The sequence below is a fragment of the Chanodichthys erythropterus genome, chromosome 3, assembly GCF_024489055.1.
Source record: "Chanodichthys erythropterus isolate Z2021 chromosome 3, ASM2448905v1, whole genome shotgun sequence".
NCBI classification, from domain to species: domain Eukaryota; kingdom Metazoa; phylum Chordata; class Actinopteri; order Cypriniformes; family Xenocyprididae; genus Chanodichthys; species Chanodichthys erythropterus.
Window position 1 is genome coordinate 64,940,425 of NC_090223.1, and position 27,653 is coordinate 64,968,077.

General features: G+C 37.4%; 1 protein-coding gene and 1 pseudogene across 1 annotated transcript; one reads left to right on the top strand and one right to left on the bottom strand.

Moving 5' to 3' along the window:
• LOC137005239 (uncharacterized) overlaps positions 1 to 27,653 on the bottom strand; it is a 615,607-nt pseudogene that overhangs the window by 536,224 nt on the left and 51,730 nt on the right.
• Positions 1,675 to 27,117, top strand: LOC137014330 (zinc finger protein 271-like). The gene is given in 3 exon segments (XM_067378604.1): positions 1,675 to 1,732; positions 3,045 to 3,944; positions 26,498 to 27,117. Coding segments are annotated over 3 exon segments (1,578 nt in total).

Below are 27,653 nucleotides of genomic sequence, written 5' to 3' on the forward strand. Positions count from 1 at the left end.
GAGGAAAAATTAAAGTGTGAACTCAATGTAAATGAAATACACTAAAATGAGTTTTCAGAAGTATAAACCAGAATGAGAGTCTGAGGAGTGAAAGGTTTCCTCAGATGAACTGCATTAAGTGAAGATTATAGAGCTTTTTAGCTTAAGCTGATTTAAGTTTTATCTGCTTTGTATCGTCGTGACCAATGAAAAAGTGTTTATATTGTTATGACCGCCTCCTGTGAGACTTTCCTTAAACTGAGCCTCAGAACAGAAGCTCAAGAGAGTCTTCTCCATCATTCTTGAAGATCTTCAGCTGCGGCGGGTGAGAACATCATGATTGAAGTAGATCTGACTATCCTGAATAATCACAGGGTTAAAGCTGAAAGATTAAAAGAATGTTATGTTGTATAATCTGCAGATTAATATGAGCTTTGTTCAGAATTACTTCAAATTCAAATTATTATAATGAATGTTATCATAAAATCATACGTTTCATAGTTATTTAGCAGTAGTTGATGAAGATCAAGTGTTTGTTTTTGTATTATCGGTGCCATTTTGTGAGAAATAACAGTATTATCTTTCAATAGAGCAGTTTTATAGTCATATATCGTGACTCCAATAATCACTTTCTAACAGAAAACACTCAGAATAAAGTGAGATGATGTGAATGTCTTGTTGAATGAGTGTTGATAGTCTGAGGATCATCAATATTTACAGAGTAACTGCTGAAAACACTCTTTATTTCATGTCAATAGTTCCTGTTTTCACCTCATTTATTATGCTGATGTCTTCAGATCTGCTGTGAATTGACACTTAAACCTCATTTCATTGCTGTCAACAGACTGAGGGGATTTGATGGTGTTTATGTATGTTTATTTCTGTATTCATGCTTTCAACTGTTTTTCTTACAGTTCGTTAAAGTTAGAATTAGAAACAAAATGTAAAATATAAATGATTAATGCAATTAGTTTAAGGGTGAAATACAAAAAGGGGTTAATATAGCAAAAGAACTTGTCAGGCATATTTAGAAAGAGAATCATTTTCTGACATTCAAACACTGTATGTAAGGATCACAGTGAATCCCAAAATACTCTTTAATTGTCATTTTAAATCTTTATTCTTTGCCACTATCCTTCAAACCACTAGCTTTCACCTATTTGTCACCAAGAAGTTTTTAATCATTTAAAATATAATGAACTTTAGTATGATCTCTTACTCTTTTATATACTTTATTAAGTACTGGTCAAAATAAATGTTGTTTCATTTTTACATAAATATATCTGTTACACTAAATGATAATGTCACATTAAAAAGTAATTTGAAACATTAAAATAGACACTTGCATTTTATTGGTTTTCTATTTAAATTCGCTTTTGTACATTTAATTTGATGCAGATACTAAAATTTGATTTCTGGTCTCTAACCCTATAAAAACAAACACAGTAACTGATATTTTTGATTTGGACAGATCATCTCCTCCAACCAATTTGTAGTTCAGTCAGTGAAGCTCCGCCCACTATAGGTCACTACCAGTGAAGCCCCTCCCACAACCGGCACATCATCAGTGAAGCCCCTCCCACAACAGTTACATCATCAGTGAAGCTCCTCCCACTGCAGTTGATCAATAAATGCAGGAATATTCCCATCAGACGAGCACTGAAACATCAGGAAGAGCTGAAATCTGCAAAGAACATGAGTGATCCAGAACCCTGCAGAATGAAACACACTGAAGATACTGAAGAACAAAGAGGTTGGTGTTTATTCTTTATTCATTCATGATGCTGAACAACATTCATGTCAGAAAGATTCAAACACTTTTTACGTATTTTACATTTATTTCATATCTGCTTCACTGTTTCCAGGAGTGTTACCAGAATTTAGGCATTTTCAATACAGTTTACAACATTGTTATTTTTAGGAATAAACTGTAAAATCAATGAAGTGAATGAACTTTCCAGAATGGCTGACAGGGTTGTGAGTGTAACTTGAGCAAAATCTCTTCTTACAGTAACTTTAGTAACAGGGTTGATGAATGCAGTCATTCATTTGTGTAAAAACTGAGACAATGGATTGGGATTATTTTCTTTCCCATCATGCTGTAGAAAAGAGCCCAGATGATGTCACTTCCTGGTGTCACAGTTTTAAGAAATCCTCTGTTTTTGAAAGGAGGAAAATCATGTCAGAAGTAACAGGGTTGAGTGAATCATGTAGGACACTGATAATAACACATTTAAAGATGCAGTCAAGTCTAGACTTTGAGCATGTGAACTTTCTACGGACACGGCAACAACAAGATAAATAAATAATAATCACTCAAATTTTTAAAAATACAATCTACTCTACTTTACTGCAAACTTCACTTGATCTTGTGTTTCTGGTGTCCCACATTCACATGTGTATGAAAGGAAGTCAGTGGAAGGAGAAGTCTGCTGTGAACGGCCCTTAATAATTACACAGTTTTAGGAAAATTAATTAAATATCAACCTAAAAGTTGATGTCAAAATATGGCTGTTAATATCATTTGGTCATTGATCAAATATATTACTCAAAATATTTCAGAGCATTGTTTTCTTTATTTTCTTAATATTATTTATAAATTATTAAGAATTATTTAAGGGAAGGTGGCAGAGCAGCTATTTGGGAAATTCTGTAGCCAGAAGACGTCCATTCAGTGCTGATTGTCTTAATTCAGTAAATCTTCATGTATAAACATTTGAAACTGGAGTCAGATTAAACGAGCAGCTAAAGTAAAATTGAGACTAAATTTTAAAATTAAGTGAACTTCACAGGAGCGCTGAAAAGACGTACACACATTATACCTTCACCAGACCACTGGATTCTGTCGCTGGAACGGCAGCTGGTCCTTTACGATTGGAAGATTATTGTTAAAGTTTCAGGGACATATGAAACTGATTTATGCAAATGCATCAAAATGATCATAATGTTTTGTAGCAGTTGTCTATCACAACAAGTCTCAATATTATCACCTTTAACTTCATATTTCTCTCTTTAAATTATTTTGATGTACTGAAAATTAAATGAATTTTTCTCTTTCATTTCAGAGCTGATGGAAGACAGTGAGGAGAGTGAAGAACTGAGAGAAGTGGAGCAGGAACATCATGACAAACCTGAAGAAAAACCTCTGAGTCGCTCAAAGACTAAAAAGACATTTTTAAAGAAAAGAGCCAAGAAATCTACAACCTGCACTCAGTGTGGAAAGAGTTTCTCAACCAATCAAAGTCTTAAACGTCACATGAGGATCCACACCGGAGAGAAGCCGTTCACATGTGATCAGTGTGGAAAGAGTTTCACAACCAAACAACATCTTGAGATTCACATGAGAGTTCATACAGGAGAGAAGCCGTTCACATGTGATCAGTGTGGAAAGAGTTTCACACAAAAAGGACATCTAAAGGAACACATGAAAGTTCACACTGGAGAGAAGCCACACACATGTGATCAATGTGACAAAACGTTTCTCTGGTCATCAGACCTGAAGATACACCTGAGAGTTCATACAAAGGAGAAGCCACATTCATGTTCTGTGTGTGAAAAGAGTTTTTCATGGCTTTGTAGTTTATAATAACATGAGAAAACACACACTGGTGTGAGAGAGTACATGTGCTTTGAGTGTGAGAAGACTTTTACTACATGGAGTGATTTAAAAAAGCACAAGAGAATTCACACTGGAGAGAAACCTTACAAGTGTTCACACTGTGACAAGAGATTCAGTCAGTCATCATCTCTGAAAACACATGAGAGGATCCACACTGGAGAGAAACCTTACAAGTGTTCACACTGTAACAAGAGATTCAGTCAGTCATCATCTCTGAAAACACATGAGAGGATCTACAGCAGAGAGAAGCTGCACACGTGTGATCAGTGTGGAAAGAGTTTCTCTTTTAAAAGTCACCTGAAGATACACATGAAGATCCATGCAGTGGAGAAACCACATCACCACAGTCTGAAATGAAGTAGTTCATTTTTATGTGCTGAACAAAAAAATCTCTTCTGTGTAAGTTAGCCACAGCCAAATCTCTCCTCTCCAGCTATTTGGAGCCATGGGTGACAATTTTTTTTTTTTTTTTTTTTTTTTTGCATTTACAAAATGTATTTTTGTACCTGCATCAGCAAATTATTCCCAAAAATTCATTTCAAAAATATGAATGAATGAGGCATTTATATAGCACTTTATTATGTACTACTGTACACCGTAAGTGCTTCACAATCACATCAGGGGTCGCTCCTCATCACTGGTGTCAAAAGTATTCACATTCATTACTCAAGTAGAAGTATAGATACTAGGGTTTAAAAATACTTCTGTAGAAGTTGAAGTATCAACTCAAGCTTTTTACTCAAGTAAAAGTATAAAAGTACTGGTTTCAAAACTACTTAAAGTATAAAAGTAAAAGTAATGTAGGGGAAAAATGCCATTAAGGACAAAAGCTTAGGCCGTGCCACAGGGGCCTATTGTGTACTCCACCTCCTCAAAAAAACATTTTTCTAAAGGCCATAATGACCATAATGTTATATTAAAATGTTAATGTTGAAAAATTTGGGATGCACTAGGCTACCCGTTTCAGCCGCATATATGTCCATTGAAAATGAACGCATTTTAGTACAATGCAAATACATTAAAGCACCATATATGTGTACTACTGACCATTAACATGGGTTTCATGGAGTGGAAGATATCATGACTAGTTGCCTATAAGTATTCTAATGGTGCAAAAAGTCAAAATTCAGAGGCATTAATAACCTTTATTGGAATGTAAATGTACATCCAAGCTTAACTGCAGAAATTTGTGAGGGCAACGGACAAGAAAAATGCGGGTAGTTTTGGTGTACCCAGGGCAGGCTTAGTAACAATCAGGGCTTGACATTAACACCTGCCAGCTGTTTTCAGCTGTTTCAGTTCACACCGCCAGCAAACTCTCTGTTGGAGTTTGTTGGATAGGTGTTGGCGTTGGTCGGAGTCTGTTTACCCGACTGAACATGTTTAAAGGTGCCATCGAATGTTTTTTTACAAGATGTAATATAAGTCTAAGGTGTCCCCTGAATGTGTCTGTGAAGTTTCAGCTCAAAATACTCCATAGATTTTTTTTAATTAATTTTTTTAACTACCTATTTTGGGGCATCATTAAATATGAGCCGATTTATGCTACTGCCCCTTTAATTCTCATGCTCTCTGCCCCCAAGCTTGCGCTTGCCTTAAACAGTACATAAACAAAGTTTACACCCTCAAATGGATCTTTACAAAGTGTTCGTCATGCATGCGGCATGTATGCGTCGGATTATGTGAGTATTGTATACTGTTATATTGTTTACATTCTGAATGAATTTGAGGCTGTGCTCTGTGGCTAACAGCTAATGCTACACTGTTGGAGAGATTTATAAAGAATGAAGTTGTGTTTATGAATTATACAGACTGCAAGTGTTTAAAAATGAAAATAACGACGGCTCTTGTCTCCGTGAATACAGTAAGAAACGATGGTAACTTTAACCACATTTAACAGTACATTAACAACATGCTAACAAAACATTTAGAAATACAGTTTACAAATATCACTAAAAATATGATGTTATCATGAATCATGTCAGTTATTATTGTTCCATCTGCCATTTTTCTCTATTGTTCTTGCTTGCTTACCTAGTCTGATGGTTCGGTTGTGCTGCTCCAGACATTAATGCCTGCCCTTGTCTAATGCCTTTCATAATGTTGGGAACATGGGCGGGCATATGCAAATATTGGGGCGTACACCCCGACTGTTACATGACAGTGGGTGTTATGTTGAGATTCGCCTGTTCTTCGGAGGTCTTTTAAACAAATGAGATTTATATAAGAAGGAGGAAACAATGGAGTTTGAGACTCACTGTATGTCATTTCCATGTACTGAACTCTTGTTATTTAACTATGCCAAGATAAATTCAATTTTTGAATCAAGGGCACCTTTAATCGGCGTTTGTTTGGTCGTCTGAGCATCCAACAAACTCTGACGTAATCTGACCTGTTCACGAACCGTTGCCATGACGACGAGGCAAGCCCCCTTTAAAGACAGATGTTTGATCGCGCCTGCGCCTCACGCACACACAACAAAGCACTGGAAACGTGACATCGCAGCTTGTTCGTTATGAAAAATAAAATACAGTTTTAAAAAAAAACATATAAAAGGTACAATAGTCTGTAGTGCAATCCGTGCCATTCAGCAAGAGCACTGCTCCACTTCACTGAAAGAGAGAGGTATACCATGAGAGCAATGCAGGTTTACCTTAAGTTTCGTTTTAAATTAATTTGTTTTGGCTTGTTTAGTTACATGGTTGTATATGACTATGTGTCACATAAATAAAAGGGTCGCGCTTAAAAAAAAAAAAAAAAAAAGTTTAAAAACCGGTATACGATTTAAACGTCTCTCTATCGAACTAACATTACGTTACCTACCTTAATTTGCAGAGGACGAAGAGAAAGCACCCGTTTGATAGCCTAAATGAGCCAGTAGTGTAGAAATAATAACTTATAAGAAATCATCTTTTTTGAGTAATGCCCCCAACAACACTGACTATTACTGCGTTCATGTCACCTCGTATTTACCGGAATCTTGACATGACAACACGTGACGTTATATTCGGAGCTGTTCACGTCCTTTTGGTCCTTGGACTAGGAATTATGCGTTTCCATGACACCACTATCAACACCTAAATGAATCTACAGCGGTCAGGTGGAACATGTGGGAGATCTCAGAAAACTACCAGCTTACAAGCTGTAATTACGATCTCTACGAGGACGTGAATGCTTTTTACAAGCTCGAATCTCGTAACTACAGGAATTACAAGGCCGCGTGAACGCACCTTTTAGTCCTCCTTGCTGGAGTGTGACGTGATTTGATGTGCAGGTGTGATGGATTACGTACAAACCAATAGGGTGTCAGAATGGTACGTTATATGTTTTATCTTCTCATCCAACCACAATCAAATTCACTCTATCCGGATGGCGCGATTTATCTGGATAGTTTTTTTTTTTTTTAAAGCCGGAATGAAAACAAGCCGAAATGAAATAAGAGTAACGAGGCTATTTTTAAAATGTAAGGAGTAGAAAGTACAGATAATTGCGTGAAAATGTAAGGAGTAGAAGTAAAAAGTAAGCTGAAAAATTATTACTCCAGTAAAGTATAGATACCCGAAATTTCTACTTAAGTAAGGTAACGAAGTATTTGTACTTCGTTACTTGACACCTCTGCTCCTCATCCACAACCTGGATAATTCAACAGCAGACACAGAGCAACAGCACCAAGATCAAATCTGTGGTTTATTGATAAAGCAAGCACCTATTTGAAAATTTGATCTGACGTTGTCGGAGTTGTGAGATCCAGACGATCACTGGGTGTTCAGCGCTCATGTACCCAACAGAGAGCAGCCTTACCTCGGCTAGTCCTTCTGATGTTTGCCGCTGACTCTGATGACTCTAGTGGTTAAACATGAGATATAATTCATCTTTTGTAACAGGCAATCTTTGGTCTCATTAAGCTATAATTTGTTCCCTGGAAAATCGTTTTGGCTGAGAGTAAAGTAAAGTTTCATAACTTTATATATTTAGGCTATTTAACTTTACCGTTGTAGTCTATTAGCTCGCTGACTTTGAACGTTTGACTGAACTGTGCTTTAATTTTTATTGTAGCTTCTTATACCTGTAAATGTACCTTTTGCTTATATTTTTATAATGGCTGTTATTGATCATTAAAACTGACATTTAACAAAATGAGACAGAGTTGTGTTTTATAATTGCAAACTATATGCACATATTGCCTGAACCACATATGTTTATTTTTTTAAAATGTAAATTAAAAGAGGAAGTTTTATAGTTCTGTTTTATACCATTCTGGTGTTTTATAGTTTGTTTGGTTGTAAATATACATGCAGTGAAGATAATCAGTGACTGCGATGCCTGAACCACATGCATGGGTATTAATATGTTCACTTTATTGTTGCCTAAAATATACATACAGAGATAACTGGAGTGGCCAGAATATCAAATGTCAAGTGTCCCCAACTAAGCAAGCCAAAGGCGACAGCAGCAAGGAACCCAAACTCCGACAGGTGACATCAGGTGACAAACAGATGTTAAAATTGAGAAAAAACCTTGGGAGAAACCAGGCTTAGTCGGGGGGCCAGTTCTCCTCTGGTGAACAGTGCTTTGTTATGATTCAGTTAACTATCATAAGTCCGATAAGATCGCAACAAAATATGAAAAGCGGAGCGCATGTGGCGAAGACAAAACTCGAAATCCATTATCACATCTATAAAGATATTCTTCATGCTTTCAATGTGGAACTAGGCAAAGCTAGACAGACCTTCTTCTCAAATATTATAAACAGAAACTTAAACAACACCTGCAATCTTTTTGCTACTGTAGAGAGACTAACAAACCCCCCAAGTCAGATCCCCAGTGAAATGCTCTCAGACAGCAAATGCTGTGAGTTTGCTTCCTTCTTCTCTGAGAAAATTAATAATATCAGAAAGGCAATCAGCACATCCTTGAGCTGCACCGGGGTAAAACAGATCAGATCACAACCTCAGAAAGTAGCTATTATGTCTGTTTTCGAAGCAATTGATGGTAAAATTTTGGAAGAAACAGTACAGCACCTTAAAACATCAACCTGCGCCCTTGACACACTTCCCACATCTTTCTTCAAAAGAGTGTTTAACTGTTTAGAAGCAGATCTCCTAGAAGTGGTAAACGCCTCCTTTCTCTCTGGGACTTTTCCAAAATCCCTGAAAACTGCAGTTGTTAAGCCCCTCCTGAAAAAGAGCAATCTGGATAACACCATATTGAGCAACTACAGACCAATCTCAAATCTTCCTTTCATAGGCAAGATCATTGAAAAAGTTGTTTTCAATCAGCTGAACAAGTTCTTAAGCTTGAATGGATATTTTGACAACTTTCAATCTGGTTTCTGACCGCATTACAGCACAGAGACAGCACTCATAAACATTAATAAATGATATTCGCCTAAACACAGATACAGGTAAATTATCAGTGCTGGTTCTTCTCGATCTCAGTGCTGCGTTTGACACTGTCGATCACAACATTCTTCTTGAAAGGCTGGAAAACTGGGTTGGGCTTTCTGGAATGGTCATTAAATGTTTCAGGTCATACTTAGAAGGGAGAGGTTATTATGTGAGTATCGGTGACCATAAGTCTGAGTGGACATCCATGACATGCGTCATGAGTCCCTCAAGGTTCAATACTCGCACCCCTCCTGTTCAACCTATATATGCTGCCACTGAGCCAAATAATGAGAAAGAACCAAATTGCATATCACAGCTATGCAGATGACACCCAGATTTACCTAGCCCTATCACCTAACGACTACAGCCCCATTGACTCCCTGTGCCAATGCATTGACTAAATTAAAAATTGGATGTGCCTAAACTTCCTTCAGTTAAACAAAGACAAAACTGAAGTCATTGCATTTGGAAACAAAGATGAAGTTCTCAAAGTGAACACGTACCTTCACTCTAGGGGTCAAACAACTAAAAATCAAGTCAGGAATCTTGGTGTGATTTTGGAGTCAGACCTGAGTTTCAGTAGCCATGTAAAGACAGTAACTAAATCAGCATATTATCATCTCAAAAATATTGCAAGAATTAGATGCTTTGTCTCCAGTCAAGACTTAGAGAAACTTGTTCATGCTTTCATCACCAGCCGGGTGGATTATTGTAATGGGCTCATCACTGGTCTTCCCAAAAAGACCATAAGACAGCTGCAGCTCATACAGAACGCTGCTGCCAGGATTCTGATCAGAAACAGAAAACATGAACACATCACACCAGTCCTCAGGTCCTTGCACTGGCTTCCAGTTGCATTTAGAATTGATTTTAAAGTACTGTTACTTGTTTATAAATCACTCAATGGCCTAGGATCTCAATACATTGCAGATATCCTCATAGAATATAAACCTAACAGATCACTCAGATCATCAGGATCAAGTCATTTAGAAATACCAAGGGTTCACTCAAAGCAAGGAGAGTCTGCTTTTAGCTGTTATGCCAGCCGCAGCTGGAACCAGCTTCCAGAACAGATCAGGTGTGCTCCAACAGTAGCCACATTCAAATCCAGACTCAAAACACATCTTTTTACCTATGCATTTGCTGATTGAGCACTGTGCTATGTCCGAACTGTTTGCATTTTATTTTATACGTATTATCTTTTTATTCTTTTAAATACCTTTTCCTGTTTTTAATTCATTTTTAATGTATTTTATATCTTTTACGTATCATCTTGTTTTCTGACTTTTAATGCATTTTAAATATTGCTGTATGGTTGAAAGAGCTGGGAGAATTAGGAAGAAAGCATTTGTGATTAGGTTCAAATTTGGTACAAACCATGGGGAAATTTGAGCTGTGGTGCATGGTTAAGATATCTCTGGATTACAGTCAGGACACTTTCCAAAGGGGAAATTTGAACTGTGTTGCATAGATAAGATATCTCCGGAAGGGGGGATTAGGGCTGTGTGGTGCAGTTTGAGGTGTCTTGGCAAAAGGGGAGATTAAAACTTTGTGAATCAGTTTGAAGTGCCTTAACAGGTAGCAGTCCTGTCGTGTGAGGAAGATCCATTCAGATCTGCTCTGATGGATAGATCCATTTAGATCCACTCTGATGGACAACAACAACAACAACAAAAAACTCCCTGAGACTTCCTAGCTCATCCATCCAGATAGCAAAATTCTCTGTTTTTACTGTTATTTCTATTCCTTATGTTCTATTTTTATTCTTCTTCTTTATGTAAAGCACTTTGAATTACCATTGTGTATGAAATGTGCTATACAAATAAAATTGCCTTGCCTTGATATCTTAGGCCCAATCCCAATTCTACCCCTTACCCCTTCCCCTTTCCCCTTCCCCTTTGTTTCGCGCATTCACGTGAAGGGGTAGGGGTGTCCCAATTCTCATTTGGTTGGAGGGGAAGGGGTAGGGGAAGGGCCAGGTAGCCCTTCAAATGAAGATTTTTCGGGACCACACTTCAGACGAAGGGGTATGATAAATTTCCAACATGGCCGACCGAGCGAGCAGAGAGACCCATAAATGTAAGTATTTTCGTACGGTAAACAGTATTTTAGTAATAAATAATCACTTGTTTTATGTTGCCTTTAATCGTGTTCATGTATACTGATATGTTCTCCGGAAAAAGATTTGTTAAAATCGCTATGAAAAAAGTTCGCTAATGTTTTTTACTTTATGATAGTTCCACAACATATTTTTTTTATATTTTATTGAAACCCGCGTTGATTTGACAACATAAATTCCGGTGGCGGCTAACTTGTCTTTTTGCTGCATACCTGATTAATGTATTGTTTTGTTGTGGTTACGTCCATAAATACGTGTACGTTACATGATATAAACAAAAAGTGCATTCAGTTTGCGTGCTTATTCATCAGTATTGTATGTAGGGACTCCTGAGGAAACACGCAGGCTCATACGTTTTCATGCAGAAAACGAGCAGCGTTTCTTGAAATCGAAATACACAGCAAAACAACTTTGGGAGTGAGTCATCTGTTAAACGTTTATGTTGCTTGTGCCTGATTACTGTGAGATATGTGCACTAATAGTAAAAATAGCTGTTGCCCAAGCAACAGAGATCACTACAGCTATCGATGGCATCTTAGAAGTGTGTGATAAACATCAGCGCATCTATGACGTAGGAGCTAGCGACGACTTATGACATGTAACGGTCTAGTAGTTGTGTCCCAGTTCTTAGGGGAATATTTTCAGCCCTACCCCTTGACACTCTGTTTCAAGGGGCAAGGGGGAAGGGGAAGGGGTATAAAATAGAATTGGGATTGGGCCTTAGTCTGTACCTTATTATCTACATCTAAAAGGCTAATAGGACTATATGAGCTTGGATCTAATGGATCTTTATTTGCCTTGGGTATAAGAGAAATGCTTGCCTTATAAAATGTTGGAGGTAAGTAACCATTTTCATTTGATTAATTAAAGACATCAAGCAGCAATGGTAAAATTTGGTCGCAAAAGGTTTTCTTTAGAACATTGCATACTATGAATCGTTTGTTTCACCTCCTCAAGAGTTATTATTGTACAAAATTGTGTTATTTTACACACTATATTGCCAAAAGTATTGGGACACCCCTCCAAATGATTGAATTCAGGTGTTATAATCACTTCCATGGCCACAGGTGTATAAAATCAAGCACCTAGGCATGCAGACTGCTTCTACAAACATTTGTGAAAGAATGGGTCACTCTCAGGAGCTCCGTGAATTCAAGCGTGGTATCGTGATAGGTTGCCACCTATGCAATAAGTCCATTCGTGAAATTTCCTCACTACTAAATATTCCACAGTCATCTGTTAATGGTATCATAACAACGTGGAAGCAATTAGGAACAACAGCAACTCAGCCATAAAGTGACAGACTACGTAGAATCACAGAGCGGGGTCAGTACATGCTGAGGCGCACAGTGCGCAGAAGTCACTTTCTGTCAATAGCTACAGACCTCCAAACTTCGTGTGGCCTTCAGATTAGCTCATGAACAGTGTGTAGAGAGCTTCATGGAATGGGTTTCCATGGCCGAGCAGCTGCATCCAAGCATTACATCACCAAGTGCAATGCAAAGCGTCGGATGCAGTGGTGTAAAGCACGCCGCCACTGGACTCTAGAGCATTGGAGACGTGTTCTCTGGAGTGACGAATCATGCTTCTCTGTCTGGCAATCTGATGGACGAGTCTGGGTTTGGCGGTTGCCAGAAGAATGGTACTTGCCTGCTGCATTGTGCCAAGTGTAAAGTTTGGTGGAGGGGGGATTATGGTGTGGGGTTGTTTTTCAGGGGTTGGGCTTGAATCCTTAGTTCCAGTGAAAGGAACTCTTAATGCTTCAGCATACCAAGACATTTTGGACAATTTCAATTTCATGCCTTTCATAAACCTTACGGATTAAGAATGGGATGTCATTAAAGTTCATGTGCACGTAAAGCCAGGCATCCCAAAACTTTTGGCAATATAGTGCATATATACAGTCAAACCAAAATTTATTCAGACATTTTTGATATACAGTAGTCAACATTTGAAGTGGATCAAAACCTTCCATCAAAGTTGACCTAAAACCTTCTTCTTAGGACAACTTTGATGAACTTTTTTAATCCATTTCAAACATTGATTACTATATTTTACTAGTGGATGCAGGACACTATAGTTAATTTAAGTGAAGATAGCAAAATAAAGTAAACTGTGACATATTATACCCAAAAATTCTTCATACAGTGGACTACCAGTAAAATTGATAAAAATTTGGAACTAAAAATTATTCAGACACTTTGACCTTACCATGTTTTGACCTTTGCCAAGTTTTGCTGACATAATTAAGATTAATATTTTCTGACACAGTCTAACTCAGAGATCTTGTCATATTTTATAAACATATTTTTAAACTATAGTGAATAAACTGAATTAATTAATTAAATGTTCAAGGTGTCTGAATAAATTTTGGTTTGACTGTAATATATATATATATAGCCTGTGTGTGTAATGTTTTGGTGGATGTGGAATGAAGGCATACAGCCGAAGGAGTGAGAATCCAAATGCAGTTTAATAATTATAATCCAAGGTCTTAGTCCATACCAGGCAAAGGGTCAAGCACATTTAATCAGTCTGTACATACACATACAGGAATAACAAAAATAAGAAAAACCTGCTCAAAATGCCAAAAGAAAATCACAACCAAAACCAACAAGACTTCATAAAGAAAACAGAGCACAAGGCATTTACATAGACATGATAAGTGTAATAAGTAAAAAAAAAAAAAAAAAGACAGCTGAAACAGGTTAACTAACTAATAATGAGCACGGGATAATGGGAAATGAAGTCTGGGAATAACTGTCTATGTGTAACGAATCATCACTTAGGCTGGGATCCATTTGCATGCTTTTATTATAAGCAGAGTGGTCGTACAGGCTGGGTCAGACAGGGGCAAACAGGGGTGACAGAGGCAGACAGAATCATGGTCAAATAACAGGCAGAAAGTCAGGACAGGCAGATATCACTCACAGATCAGTAACCAGGCAGGGATCAAATGGTGTGTTCAAGTCCTCCTGGGAAGTTCGTATTTACGAGGTGGGAAGTCGTGTGTATGACAGTAGGTGCGTTCAAGTCACTTTCGTCGGAGTATGATGGCGGTGTGTCTTCTCTAAATTAATTACACAAAATAACACTTCTGCTTCTAGAAAATGTAGAGCAAAGAATGTACATTAGTTGTATTTTGCTTTATGTTTTTTAATTAATTTATGAAGCCATTGTAAACTTTATTGTTACATATTACATTTTTATATTGTGATGCTATCGTATTTTTTGCTGGTAATCAGCTTACTTCATTGTAAATAGAAAAGCCTGACAATACCTGTAAGTATTGTGGTATTTCACTATGTTTCTGACTGACACGCCCCCAACTCGTACAGATCGGAGCTTAAAGAAAATTACGAGCTTCCCACTGGTATTTACGACATTGTGGTGGCATTCATGTCGGTTCTGCTCGTAAATACGATCTTTCCGACGTGACTTGAACGTACCAAAAGGGGTGGCAGCAAGGATCAAGAAACAGGGTCAAACGTAGTCAGCAACAGGCAATGACACAGGATTACAACGCTCAGAAATGTCCACCTAAGCAAAACAAGACTTCACGATGTACAGAAGTGTATGGCAGTCTTTTGTAGTCCGGGTTATGGGTTACAGCTGGCGGTGCAATCAGTCCAAGGTACGGGCTTGTGGGAAATGTAGTGCAAGTGTGATGTGTGTGTGTCAGTATTCGGGTGATGGCTCCCTCCGATGGCCAGAGATGAACCACGGAGTTCGTCTCTGTGACACTATGGAAACAATAAGGGATGAGGCTGTCATCTTAACTTAACTTAAGGGTACCACAGCTGACACATGTAACAGTATGCGTGTGTGTGTGTTTCCACTAGAACTCACAAAACTGTGAGTAATACCTCTGTGCACAGAAAACAAACCATAAATGGTAGCATGCTTTGTCTTCAGGATAGCATCACTGAGGTTTGGGTATCATGGTCCTGAGCAGTTAGGGTACTGTGTCTCTTTAGGCACAAAGCTTTCAGGTATCGCCATTTCCTTTACAATTAAGTCTTGTGGAATATTTTCGGAAATTCTCTTGCACCTCAAAGTACTCTGTCATTTTAATGACTGCCTCATTTGATGGTTGTATGTCATCATCCCTATCTTGTTCTATCTCCTCAAGGTCCTCTATTTCTTCAGGACTTGCAATTTAATTATCTCTTCATAATGACGGATGATCCTGGAATACCCACCACATGCATACATACTATCTGTGGACAAAAGTCTGTTTACTGCCCCTACATTGACAGTGACATTTTCCAGACAATGTGTCAAATGTTACTATGGTTCACCCAAACTGACACCAGTTGTCTTTTAGGTTAGTAAATACTGAAAAGTATGTGTATGTATGTGTACATATGGGAGTACATATGTATGAGCATGTGAAGTTTAACTTCAGTTCATGTGAAGAGAGCGAGGGCAAACAGTTTGCAGTATATAACTGAGATAGAAAAAAAAAATCATGAAAAGTTACAATTTGGACATATAAGTTTATATATATATATATATATATATATATATATATATATATATATATATATATATATAATTTAATTCTGTGCGGAGCATGCCCCCGCCCCACACAATGTTCTCACTTTTTTACCCCTTACCTGTTTGCATCCCAGACATTACCATTCACAATAGCAAGTAACACAGTTTAAAAGTTGAGATGGAATATATAGAATGTATTGACTTAATTTCATAATAAATTATAATAAATTAATTTTAAATTTTAAAACATTCCAAATAAGACTTTGCCAGTGCCTGATATACAATGCATTAAAAAAATAATAGTAATAAATCCCCCAGGTGAAAAAAAGTACACTTCTATAATGTACTTAAAGTGCCGGAATTCTAATAGAAAAGAAGAAGAAGAGAGCTAGTTCAAGATGAGCATTTATGTTTAAAATGTATACAATTTTTTTTTTTTTTTTTTTTTTTTTTTAGATGAGTGATGGTTTCTCTAGATAAGACCCTTATTTCTCGTCTGGGATCGTGTAGATAGCTTTGAAGCTGCAATGAAACTAATTTTGACCTTCAACCGTTTGGAGGCCATTGAAGTCCACTATGAGGAGAAAAATCCTGGAATGTTTTCATCAAAAACATTCATTTTATTTTCAACTGAAGAAAGAAAGACATGAACATCTTGAATGACATGGGGGAGAGTAAATTATCAGGAAATTTGAATTTGAAAGTGAACTAATCCTTTAAAAGCCATGACCCTCTTCATCTGGATCTGATTCGGCTCAATTTGATACAGCAATATAGATGCTATTATTTACATTTCCACCGAAGCACATGTAACGGCTCTGGTAACAAAGAATGGTTAGGGGCGTGGCGTTTCCGGACGCTTCAGCAAATCACGATACACTGGGCCAGCTAACCAATCTGAGCACATTGCGTATTTCGGAGGGAGTGGCTTTTTAAAAAAAAACAAAAAAAAAAAAAACAAAGCATTAAGACATGTTAAACTGTGCCCTAAAAACACAAACAAGCCTAGAAAAAAAACACTGAACCACCCCTTTAAAACGTCTTAAAAATGCACATATGTACACCAGGGAAATCTAAATTTTCTAGGGGACCATGCCCCTGTACCCCCCAAACTAACAACATTTTCTGACCAGGGCTTATATTCTATCAAAGTCCCTTTAAGACAAGTCATTTCACTCGGCGGCCATCTTTGAAACGCCTCTCGGGCATCCTGGGCATCGTGCAGCTCCTATCTCTTTGAATGGGGAAACATCAAATTCTCCAAAACTGTTCGCCAACCTTACGATTAAATTTAATATTTGAAATCACCAATGAAATCTAACAACAACCGGCTCATAAATTTAGTTTCTAAACGCTCGAATCATGACAAAAAAAATTTATTTTTCAGGCTGGATCAAGCTAATGTGCATGCGCAGACCTAAATGTCTGACTGTTTCTATAGAAACCGGTGATTCTAACGGCCACTGAAGTGACGCGATGACTTTACCAGTCGGCGATTGGCTCTTATTTAGAAGGCGGGACTTATTCCGCCATATTGCGCGTTACACTTTCTCCCATTCAAAACAATATGAGTGACACATCTTGTGTTATTCTATAGTCTTTGATTCTATCTAGTGAAATCTGAGGTAAATGTGTATTTCTACAAATGTGCGCACTTTTGGACTAAAAGTTTTTATGTGTATGCTCTGTGATCAAAAATAAATGGGACCAAACGCGATTAAATGTAAAGGTTTGTGTCTCATTATTCTATTAATAACTACAGATTGATTTTGCATTTCTATCTGAAATGAAGAATTATTAGTGTCATTATAAATAGTGGTGCAAATAAGCTATCTAATACTTCATATCTCAAGGTTAAATCAGAAGATTTTGTGTAAAAATGGTTCTGTAACAGCTGCCAAAAAAACAGTATATAGCTCCACTGTGGTTTTTAACAAATTTTCAAAAAGAAAAAAAAAAAAACCTTTTCAAAACATTCCTTCTTCTGTTTTTTTTTTTTTGTTTTGTTTTTTCCACAAATCACACCCTGTATATATACTGGTAAACACTGACTTTTAATGTGTTTCAATTCATACTCATACAACCTTTTAAACATTGTTTATATCATATTTGTCACTGTTTTAATTTTAATATACAAAAACTATCTGGTAAAATAGTTGGATTTCTATGCACTTCTGTGATTGTAGACAATGCATGACTTTTATTTTGGAGTGACGACATGACGTCATAAGACTGCGCCGCGCTCCTGCATCTGCTGTGATTCTGCTGAAGAAAGGTTTGTTTTAAGAATTTAAGCTGTTTTAATCGACAGAAACAGTTTTGTAGTTTTAATAGTTTTACCAGATATGTGAAATTAGTTTATTTACTATTTAATGTAACATTGTGATTCTTTATCTAACTGTAATATTTGTGTGAGTAAAACTCATATCCACTGATGAGAAACAGTAAACCTGCGTCTCATTTATCTCTATATATGTCATAAATCAGTTTATCATGAACACGAGTTCAGTCTCTGGAGAGTAATGATGGAGAAACTGAACTTTTCAACTCCGAGTCAATTGAATCAAACACTTTGAGAAATGATTCAGTGAATCACGACTCGTGCTGCTCAAACAATGAACATGAACGAGAACAACAAACACTAACAAACTAATCATGTTTTCATCAAAGAGTAATCATTTACATATAATCTATAATTCTTTAAATATCAAATGTAGATAGTAAATGCGTGAAATATGAAGTTTATTAATTTGTAGTGTTAGTTTTGAGTGGGTTTTTTTAGCCCAACAGGTCATTGAAGACTTTTAACAGTGTTTAATTATTCTCTTCTTACAGATGGAGTTTATTAAAGATGAGACAGAAGACATGAAGATTGAGTTTATTAAAGATGAGACAGAAGACATGAAGATTGAGTTTAATAAAGAGGATTTTGAAGAAATAAAGATTGAAGAAACATTCAGTGTCAAACATGAAGATACTGAGGAACAAACAGGTTGGTTTTATTCTCACAACTGAACTCAGTCATTTGATCATTATTAAAATGTCCAGCTCTACAGAAATAGAGAATATACAGAATCTTACAGATAATATTACAGAATCCATTCATTCCAGCATAATATCATTCAGGTATAAATTCCTTTTTTATTGATCATGAAATGGTTTAATTAAGGTTTGCAGATGCTGAATGAATTTCCAGTTTCAAATGATTATTAAACAGCAGCACAAACTCTGTGAAATCAGCAGCTCTTCTGGCGCACTCAGTGTCTGAATACACTCAGTCGTTTCATTCAAGTGGACTTACTGTAGAGCAAGAGTTAGGGTTTGATTTAGGGCTGGTTACTTGTAATTAAAGGGTTAGTTCACCCAAAAATCAAAATTCTGTAATTTATTACTTTCCCTCATGCCATTCCACACCTGTAAGACAACTTTAAAATTCAGTGTTTCCATTATATGTGACCCCAAACCACAAAACCGTAAGTCGCAGGGGTATATTTGTATAATAGCCAACAAAACACTGTATGAGTCAAAATTATGCAATATTAAGTAAAGATCATGTTCCATTAAGATATTTTGTCTGTTATTTTAGTCCGTTACATTCAAACAAATCATGTATGAGATCTCTCTTTCACACATTTCAGTACATTCACATTGTTTTCACACACATTCAGGATAATGTTTGGATTTGTCCTGTGTATGTTTCTGTGTACTTCAGTATATATGCAGGTCAAGGTTTGGCTTCTCCATGTGGTCCTGTTTAGTATCGTAACACTACAGTATCTCTTTACTGTTGCCACACTATACACTGTGCATTCTCAAACGTTGTGTTTTTTTTTGTGTGTGTGTGGGGGTGCTTTAGTGTACATAAATGTATGAATTATTTGGACTCATAGCATTTGGTTATTTGGTGTCCTTTTGGAGTCTGCAAGTGTCTTCTTTTTGAAAAGACCTAAATTTACCTTGACAGTTTTGTGAGAATCACACTTCAATCTGATGTATGCTTAATTTCACGATAAGTGTGAGATTAATCGTGATTAATTGTGAATAAAATTTAATCTATTAACAGCCATAATTTTGATGTTAAATCCACTATTGTATTATATATAATTGTTCTAAACAGTATTAAGTTCAATTACATCAGAAGTAACTGTAATTAAATTACAGAAAAAATAGGAGTAATGGATGATTTGACATGGTTTAGTGTAAGATTTTTGCCCATCTTTTGGAAAATTCACTTTTAACAGTAAATGCTGCAGAGCTCTACTATTTGCTAATTGACTGACTGAAAGACATTTTCACAAGTATTGTTCAGTTTGATTTATATCTAAATATTATGAAATCACAACTATAACAATAAAAGCTACTCTTTGTCAAAGTTTATTACAGTGGGTACAGAAAGTATTCAGACCCCCTTAAATTTGTTATATATTGTCTTTGTTATATTGCAGCCATTTGCTAAAATCATTTGTTCATTTTTTCCTCATTAATGTACACACAGCACCCCATATTGACAGAAAAACACAGAATTGTTGACATTTTGCAGATTTATTAAAAAAGAAAAACTGAAATATCACATGGTCCTAATGGTGCGTTCACACCAGACGCGAATGAAGCGATAAGCGCGAGTGATTTACATGTTAAGTCAATGCAAAGACGCGAATTGACATCCTGCGGTGCGAATTGAGCGATTTGCGCAAGTTGAAAAATCTGAACTTTGGCGAATTTCCGCGCCGCGTTAACCAATCAGGAGCTTGCTCTAGTAGTGACGTGACGTAGCGAGCTGAGGCAGAAATCCAAAATAACAATGGAGGACAAAACATCGTCGCTGTATATCTTCGTACTTTTATAGAAACAGAAATAAAAGGATCTAGCTTGAAAGAAAGTGAGTGAGGAGGTCGGACAATCTCTGGAAGTTGTAAAAAACGGTCTTTACTCAATTTGAGCTATATATATATATATATATATATATATATATATATATATATATATATATATATATATATATATATATATATACATATTGAGACTACAAGCTAGCTAAAGCCGACCAATTGAGCTTATTCGCTGTAATTTACAACTATTTCCCCGCTGACGAGTTATGTTTATTTAGAGGAAGTCTGCAGAAAGAAGTGGGAGAGTCTGGAACACATAAAGGAGCGGGAGAATTCGCGTCTGTCATGCAGTGAATTTCACACGCGAATGAAGCGAGTAAACTCAAACTGTTCACGCGTCCAACTACACGCGAATAGCGCGATTTATTCGCGCAAGTCGCGTCTGGTGTGAACACAGCATAAGTATTCAGACTATTTGCTCAGTATTTAGTAGAAGCACCCTTTTGATCTAATACAGCCATGAGTCTTTCTGGGAAAGTTGCAACAAGTTTTTCACACCTGGATTTGGGGATCCTCTGCCATTCCTCCTTGCAGATCCTCTCCAGTTCTGTCAGGTTGGATGGTAAACGTTGGTGGACAGCCATTTTTAAGTCTCTCCAGAGATGCTCAATTGGGTTTAAGTAGGGCTCTGGCTGGGCCATTCAAGAACAGTCACAGAGTTGTTGTGAAGCCACTCCTCCGTTATTTTAGCTGTGTGCTTAGGGTCATTGTCTTGTTGGAAGGTAAACCTTCGGCTCAGTCTGAGGTCCTGAGCACTCTGGAGAATGTTTTCATCCAGGATATCCCTGTACTTGGCCGCATTCATCTTTCCCTTGATTGCAACCAGTCGTCCTGTCCCTGCAGCTGAAAAACACCCCCACAGCATGATGCTGCCACCACCATGCTTCACTGTTGGGACTGTATTGGACAGGTGATGAGCAGTGCCTGGTTTTCTCCACAGATAACGCTTAGAATTAAGGCCAAAATCTTGGTCTCATCAGACCAGAGAATCTTATTTCTCACCATCTTGGAGTCCTTCAGGTGTTTTTTAGCAAACTCCATGCAGGCTTTCATGTGTCTTGCACTGAGGAGAGGCTTCCGTTGGGCCACTCTGCCATAAAGCCCCGACTGGTGGAGGGCTGCAGTGATGGTTAACTTTCTACAACTTTCTCCCATCTCCTGACTGCATCTCTGGAGCTCAGCCACAGTGATCTTTGGGTTCTTCTTTACCTCTCTCACTAAGGCTCTTCTCCCCCGATAGCTCAGTTTGGCCGGACGGAAGTGTTCTGGTCGTCCCAAACGTCTTCCATTTAAGGATTATGGAGGCCACTGTGCTCTTAGGAAGCTTAAGTGCAGCAGAAATTTTTTTGTAACCTTGGCCAGATCTGTGCCTTGCCACAATTCTGTCTCTGAGCTCTTCAGGCAGTTCCTTTGACCTCATGATTCTCATTTGCTCTGACATGCACTGTGAGCTGTAAGGTCTTATATAGTCAGGTGTGTGGCTTTCCTAATCAAGTCCAATCAGTATAATCAAACACAGCTGGACTCAAATGAAGGTGTAGAACCATCTCAAGGATGATCAGAAGAAATGGACAGCACCTGAGTTAAATATATGAGTGTCACAGCAAAGGGTCTGAATACTTAGGACCATGTGATATTTTAGTTTTTCTTTTTTAATAAATCTGCAAAATGTCAACAATTCTGTGTTTTTCTGTCAATATGGGGTGTACATTAATGAAGAAAAAGGAACAACATCCGCTAATATCCAATTTGCGATCTAATGACTCATTTGAACAGATTCATTTTAATGAATCATGACAACAACTGATCTGTCCACACAGTCTATAATGAATCATTTACTCGAACAACTCTGAAATGAGAACATAAGTGTGCTGCTTACCCCATTTAGCAAGAGTGGTTAGTAAAATTAGCCTTAATAATCAACAATATTTTCAGGGTTAAATGACAATGTGTAGTAAATTAGGCCTACCTATAAAATCAGAATTATGTATGTGATTAATTTGTATGTAATTAATTAGATTAAAAATTTTAATCGATTGACAGCCCTAATATATACATTGTGTAAAAGATCTGGTAGAATTACTTCTACTTTAGAGTGTCATTAGAGTGTTTTTGTGTTAATGTTTTATTCATGTTATATCATCAGAAATAACAGTATTGTCTTTCAATGGAGCAGTTTTATAGGATTTTCTCATACATTGTGACTCCAATAATGTGCAATGTGTAACAGTAAACACTCAGAATAAAGTGAGATGATGTGAATGTCTTGTTGAATGAGTGTTGATAGGATCATCAATATTAACAGAGAAACTGCTGAAAACACTCTTTATTTCATGTCAATAGTTCCTGTTTTCACCTCATTTATTATGCTGATGTCTTCAGATCTGCTGTAAATTGACACTTAAAGCTCATTTCATTGTTGTCAACAGACTGAGGGTGGATTTCTTGGTTACAGATATGTTTATTTCTGTCTTCATGGCATAAATATTTTTCTTACTAGAGATGCGTGGATGGGCTATTATTTCATCCGCAACCGCATCACAAAACTCATCATCCGTCCACACCAACATTTTTGACCAATTTTCAAAACCGCACCCGCCCGCCATCCGCTGATTGGGCGATGCAAGGCGCTGCTGATGACAGTTGCGAGACTAGAAAGCTCTCAGAATATCAGCAGTGAACTGTCTCAGATCAGCGCACAGGGACAAAAATAAATAAATAGCCTTTAGAAATTAAACGCACTGTACTGTACAATATTTTCATTGAAGCCTAATAGAAAACGCATTTTGGCACATCATTTTAACATGCTGCTATTTAGCTTACTAATAAATGCCTATTTCACTTTATTTTTTAGCAAATAGATAGAAAGCTTGAATAAAATAACAAGTCATTTACATTATAGGCTAATAATGTTCACATTTGTAGTTGTCCATAACGACCCCAAACTTAACCTGCTTGCCTTGCACAATTAATGGGCACAGTTTTTCGACTATTTTTTTAATTAATTTTTTGTATTTTTCTTTTGCTGTGGATGTTATTGAGCATGTAGAAATCGGAAACAACACCAATTCTGCGACACAGATGAACCTTTGTTGATATCTCTATCAGACAATGCCTATTTTATATGCCAAAAGAAACAACAGGCAGTAAAACAATTATTAAAATAAATATCTTAATGTAGGCATAGGCTATATTCGCATGTTTTGGCAAACAGTTGAAAAAAAATAAATAAAAAACGGCATATCGTCGCTAAGCCGTATAGGCTCAGTCACCCCCACAAACTTAAATAAGAAAAATAAATATGCCATCCCTCTTTGAACGAACATAGTCTGACCAGGCTAAATTGCCTGTATGACAAGTCTATGCCTCAATAGCCCATGGTCTTAGGATCATCCCCACAAACTTGAAGCATAATGAAATACTACGCCATCACAGTTGCGACAAAGAAATTCTGGCAAAATAGCCTTGAACCTCGGAACGTAAAAGCGAGGCCAAATAACTAACACACAAAATGTCTAGAATAGAACAGGCTAAACCGGAGGTCGGCAACCCGCGGCTCTTTAGCTCTCCGCTAGTGGCTCCCTGGAGCTTTTTCAAAAATGTATGAAAATGGAAAAAGATGGGTATGGTTTCATATGGTTTCTGTAGGAGGACAAACATGACAAACATTCTTAACATTTTCCAATGCTGTAAAAATGTGTATAACAAATATTATATTTCAACATTTCTGTCAACGAAGATTTGTGTCATAGCCTGTGACACACGTTTCAGCGCGGCACGAGGGTATGCATCGACGTAACTTTCCCGCCGAAAGCGCGCTCCATCAGCTGGACTGAGTGGCAAAAAACCTGCTGAGTGACTGGATTTAATAGGGGAAACTGCGAAAACGCGAGTAAAACAAACCAATTACACTAAAGGTTGGACTCGAAAGTGTTTCTTACAACTTGTCAAATAAACCTAATCCATGGATATTGACATGCAGCCAGCAGTCGTGTTTCCTGACATTTATATGTGCCTGATTTGACGCCGGGGAAATACATAAAAGCAAATCTGCCTGTGAATATTTTATATAACTACAATATAGGTAGGTTTAAATCCGAGTAATCACTTATATCAATGTTATATCGTCATATTGTCCAGCTCTAAAACAAGTTTTATAGTAACGTTATAGTTTTTGTCAGTGTTTATTTTAAAACACACAATTATGCAGAATATAACAATACAATATATATGGAATGATTTTACCTAAAAATCCAACAGTTTGACACAAAATAATAAATGCAAATCCATGTTTCTCTGCCTGGAGTCGAGTTGTTTCTGTGAATTGCACCGATCCATTTGCTTCTTTTTTCGGTAGTTTTCAGCAGTTTTTAAATATATATCTCGGGAATACCTCATTATGTATTTGTAGCCTACTTAGTCATTTTGATAGTAGGCTAATATAGCTAATATACACTTACAGCCTGTGTTGCCTTCATATAAGGCTTATATAAGGCTTTTAATTTTTTTGCGGCTCCAGACAGATTTGTTTTTTGTTTTTTTGGTCCAATATGGCTCTTTGAACATTTTGGGTTGCCGACCCCTGGGCTAAACCAATATGAACGTAAAATTATCAGCTGACTGAACTCAAAAGTTTATGTTAAACATGGGCTAGATAACATAGGCTAATTGGTTTAAAATAAAGTGTTGTATTTGATTTATTCTGGACTGTGCATCAAAATGATTATGAAAATTATACATAGACTGTAAAAAAATATGGACGTAGCGTCCGTGACGTCACCCATAGAGTTCTGAACAGCAGTTTTGACGCCTAAATGAGGGCGCGGCCATCTTAGCTGCGCGTCACCGCACGTCACTCCCGGAAAATCAAATGGGACTTCATACCTTTATAATGAAATAGAGATCGCGAAATGAATCCAATCCGTGGCACTTGGGTAAAATATGAATGTCCATTGCAAAACAAAAAAACATGTCACATTTCTTCTGAATGATCTGCTCTCTGTCGTCGTTCTTCAAGAAAGGATGCAATCTGAGCAGCCTTTATGTTATAAAACTGTATACGATCGTATCTAACAAACAAATGAGCCTGTGTCCAAAGTATATTTTTTTTCAAAGTAGTGCAGCAGTTTTAGTTATAATATCCAAGCAGTGCTGTCGGATTTTGATATCCTCCCGCCATTGTCATTGTAGTAAATCTCACAACCAAAACTTTCAGCCAATGCCACGATCCAACAACGTGTGTTCTGTGTCTCTTCAGGTCTCTTCCCCATGCATGCGCATCTACACAGACACACATCAGTCTCGAATATTATGCAGCAAGCCATATTTTATAATTGTATAAAATAATCGAGCACAAATACGGCTGAGATGCCAAATTCAGCGGCAGCTGAGGTAACATGACGGCTCACAGACAGCAGCGCAGTATACCTGTCACTCAAGTGACCACGCCCTTAATTATGCAGAACTTTAAGGCTTAATATAATTTAAATGGATAAGTTATAAAAAAATTCACCCCCCTCAGAGTTGTCATGAAGGGCAAAAATAGCAGTATAGACCAAAACCACAATTTGAACCAACTTGTAAACATGTTTTTTTTCTGCTATAAACTTGGCCAATTTAACATGGGACTCTATGAGATTCTGCTCTCTTTTGGAGCCTGTCCCTAGCGGCCAGTCGATGAATCACAGTTTAAGTTACTTCCGTATTGGCTTCACGAGAGAAAGGGGGAGGTTGCTGCTTGGTTTTATAGCAGTTGTCTATCACAGCAAATCTCAATTTTATGACTTTTCACCTCATCTTGTCTCTTTAAATTATTTTTATGTACTGAAAATTAAATGACTTTTTTTCTCTCTCATTTCAGACCTGATGGAAGAAAGCAAGGAGAGTGAAGAACTAAAGACATTTCTAAAGAAAAGAGCCAAGAAATCTACAATCTGCACTCAGTGTGGAAAGAGTTTCTCAACCAAACAACATCTTGAGTATCACATGAGAGTTCATACAGGAGAGAAGCCGTTCACATGTGATCAGTGTGGGAAGAGTTTCAGTCAATCATCACACCTTAAAGCACACATGAGGATCCACACTGGAGAGAGGCCGTTCACATGTGATCAGTGTGGGAAGAGCTGCACGCGATCATCACACCTTAAAGAACACATGAGGATCCACACTGGAGAGAAGCCGTTCACATGTGATCAATGTGACAAAACATTTCATGGGAAATCAACCCTGATGAAACACCTGAGAGTTCATACAAAGGAGAAGCCACATTCATGTTCTGTGTGTGGAAAGAGTTTTTCACTGCTGTCATATTTAAATGAACATGAGAAAACACACACTGGTGTGAGAGAGTACGTGTGCTTTGAATGTGAGAAAACATTTACTACAGCAACCCATTTAAAACTACACGAGAGGATCCACACTGGAGAAAAACCTTACAAGTGTTCACAGTGTGACAAGAGATTCAGTGTGTCATCATCTCTGAAAACACATGAGAGGATCCACAGCAGAGAGAAACCTCACACCTGTGATCAGTGTGGAACAAGTTTCTCTTTTAAAAACCACCTGAAGATACACATGAAGATCCATGCAGTGGAGAAACCACATCACCACAGTCTGAAATCATGATAAGTAGTTCATCTTTGTGCTGAGAAAAATGTCTCTTCTGTATAAGTTAGATACAGCCAAATCTCTCCTCTCCACATATAGTTGGCACTGTTGCTCTGTGGCTGCTGTTGAATTATCCAGATTGTGGATGAGGAGAGACCCCGAAATGCCTCATTCATTCAATCATTCATTCATTCATAGTAAGATGTTTCTCAATATGTGCTCTTGTCTGTACTTGTGTGAAACATCATCAGTCACTGCCCAAGTACTGTTCCGATTCAAAGTTTGCAACTAGCCAAGTACAGTTCAAATCCTCGGATGTGTTCTTGATCCGCCCCTTTTATCGAGGATGCATCGAGAGGTGACTTGTGCAGACTTGAGACAGCCAGGTGCATTGTGCAGAAAACCTGTAATTTAAACATATTACTGTTATTATGTCATGATATGTAGTATTAACCCTTTGAGCGGTACGGTCCCACATATGGGATTTTTATTTCTGTGCCTCTGGGCGTATGGTCCCACATATGGGATTTCGAACGTTCAGCGACGTCACATAA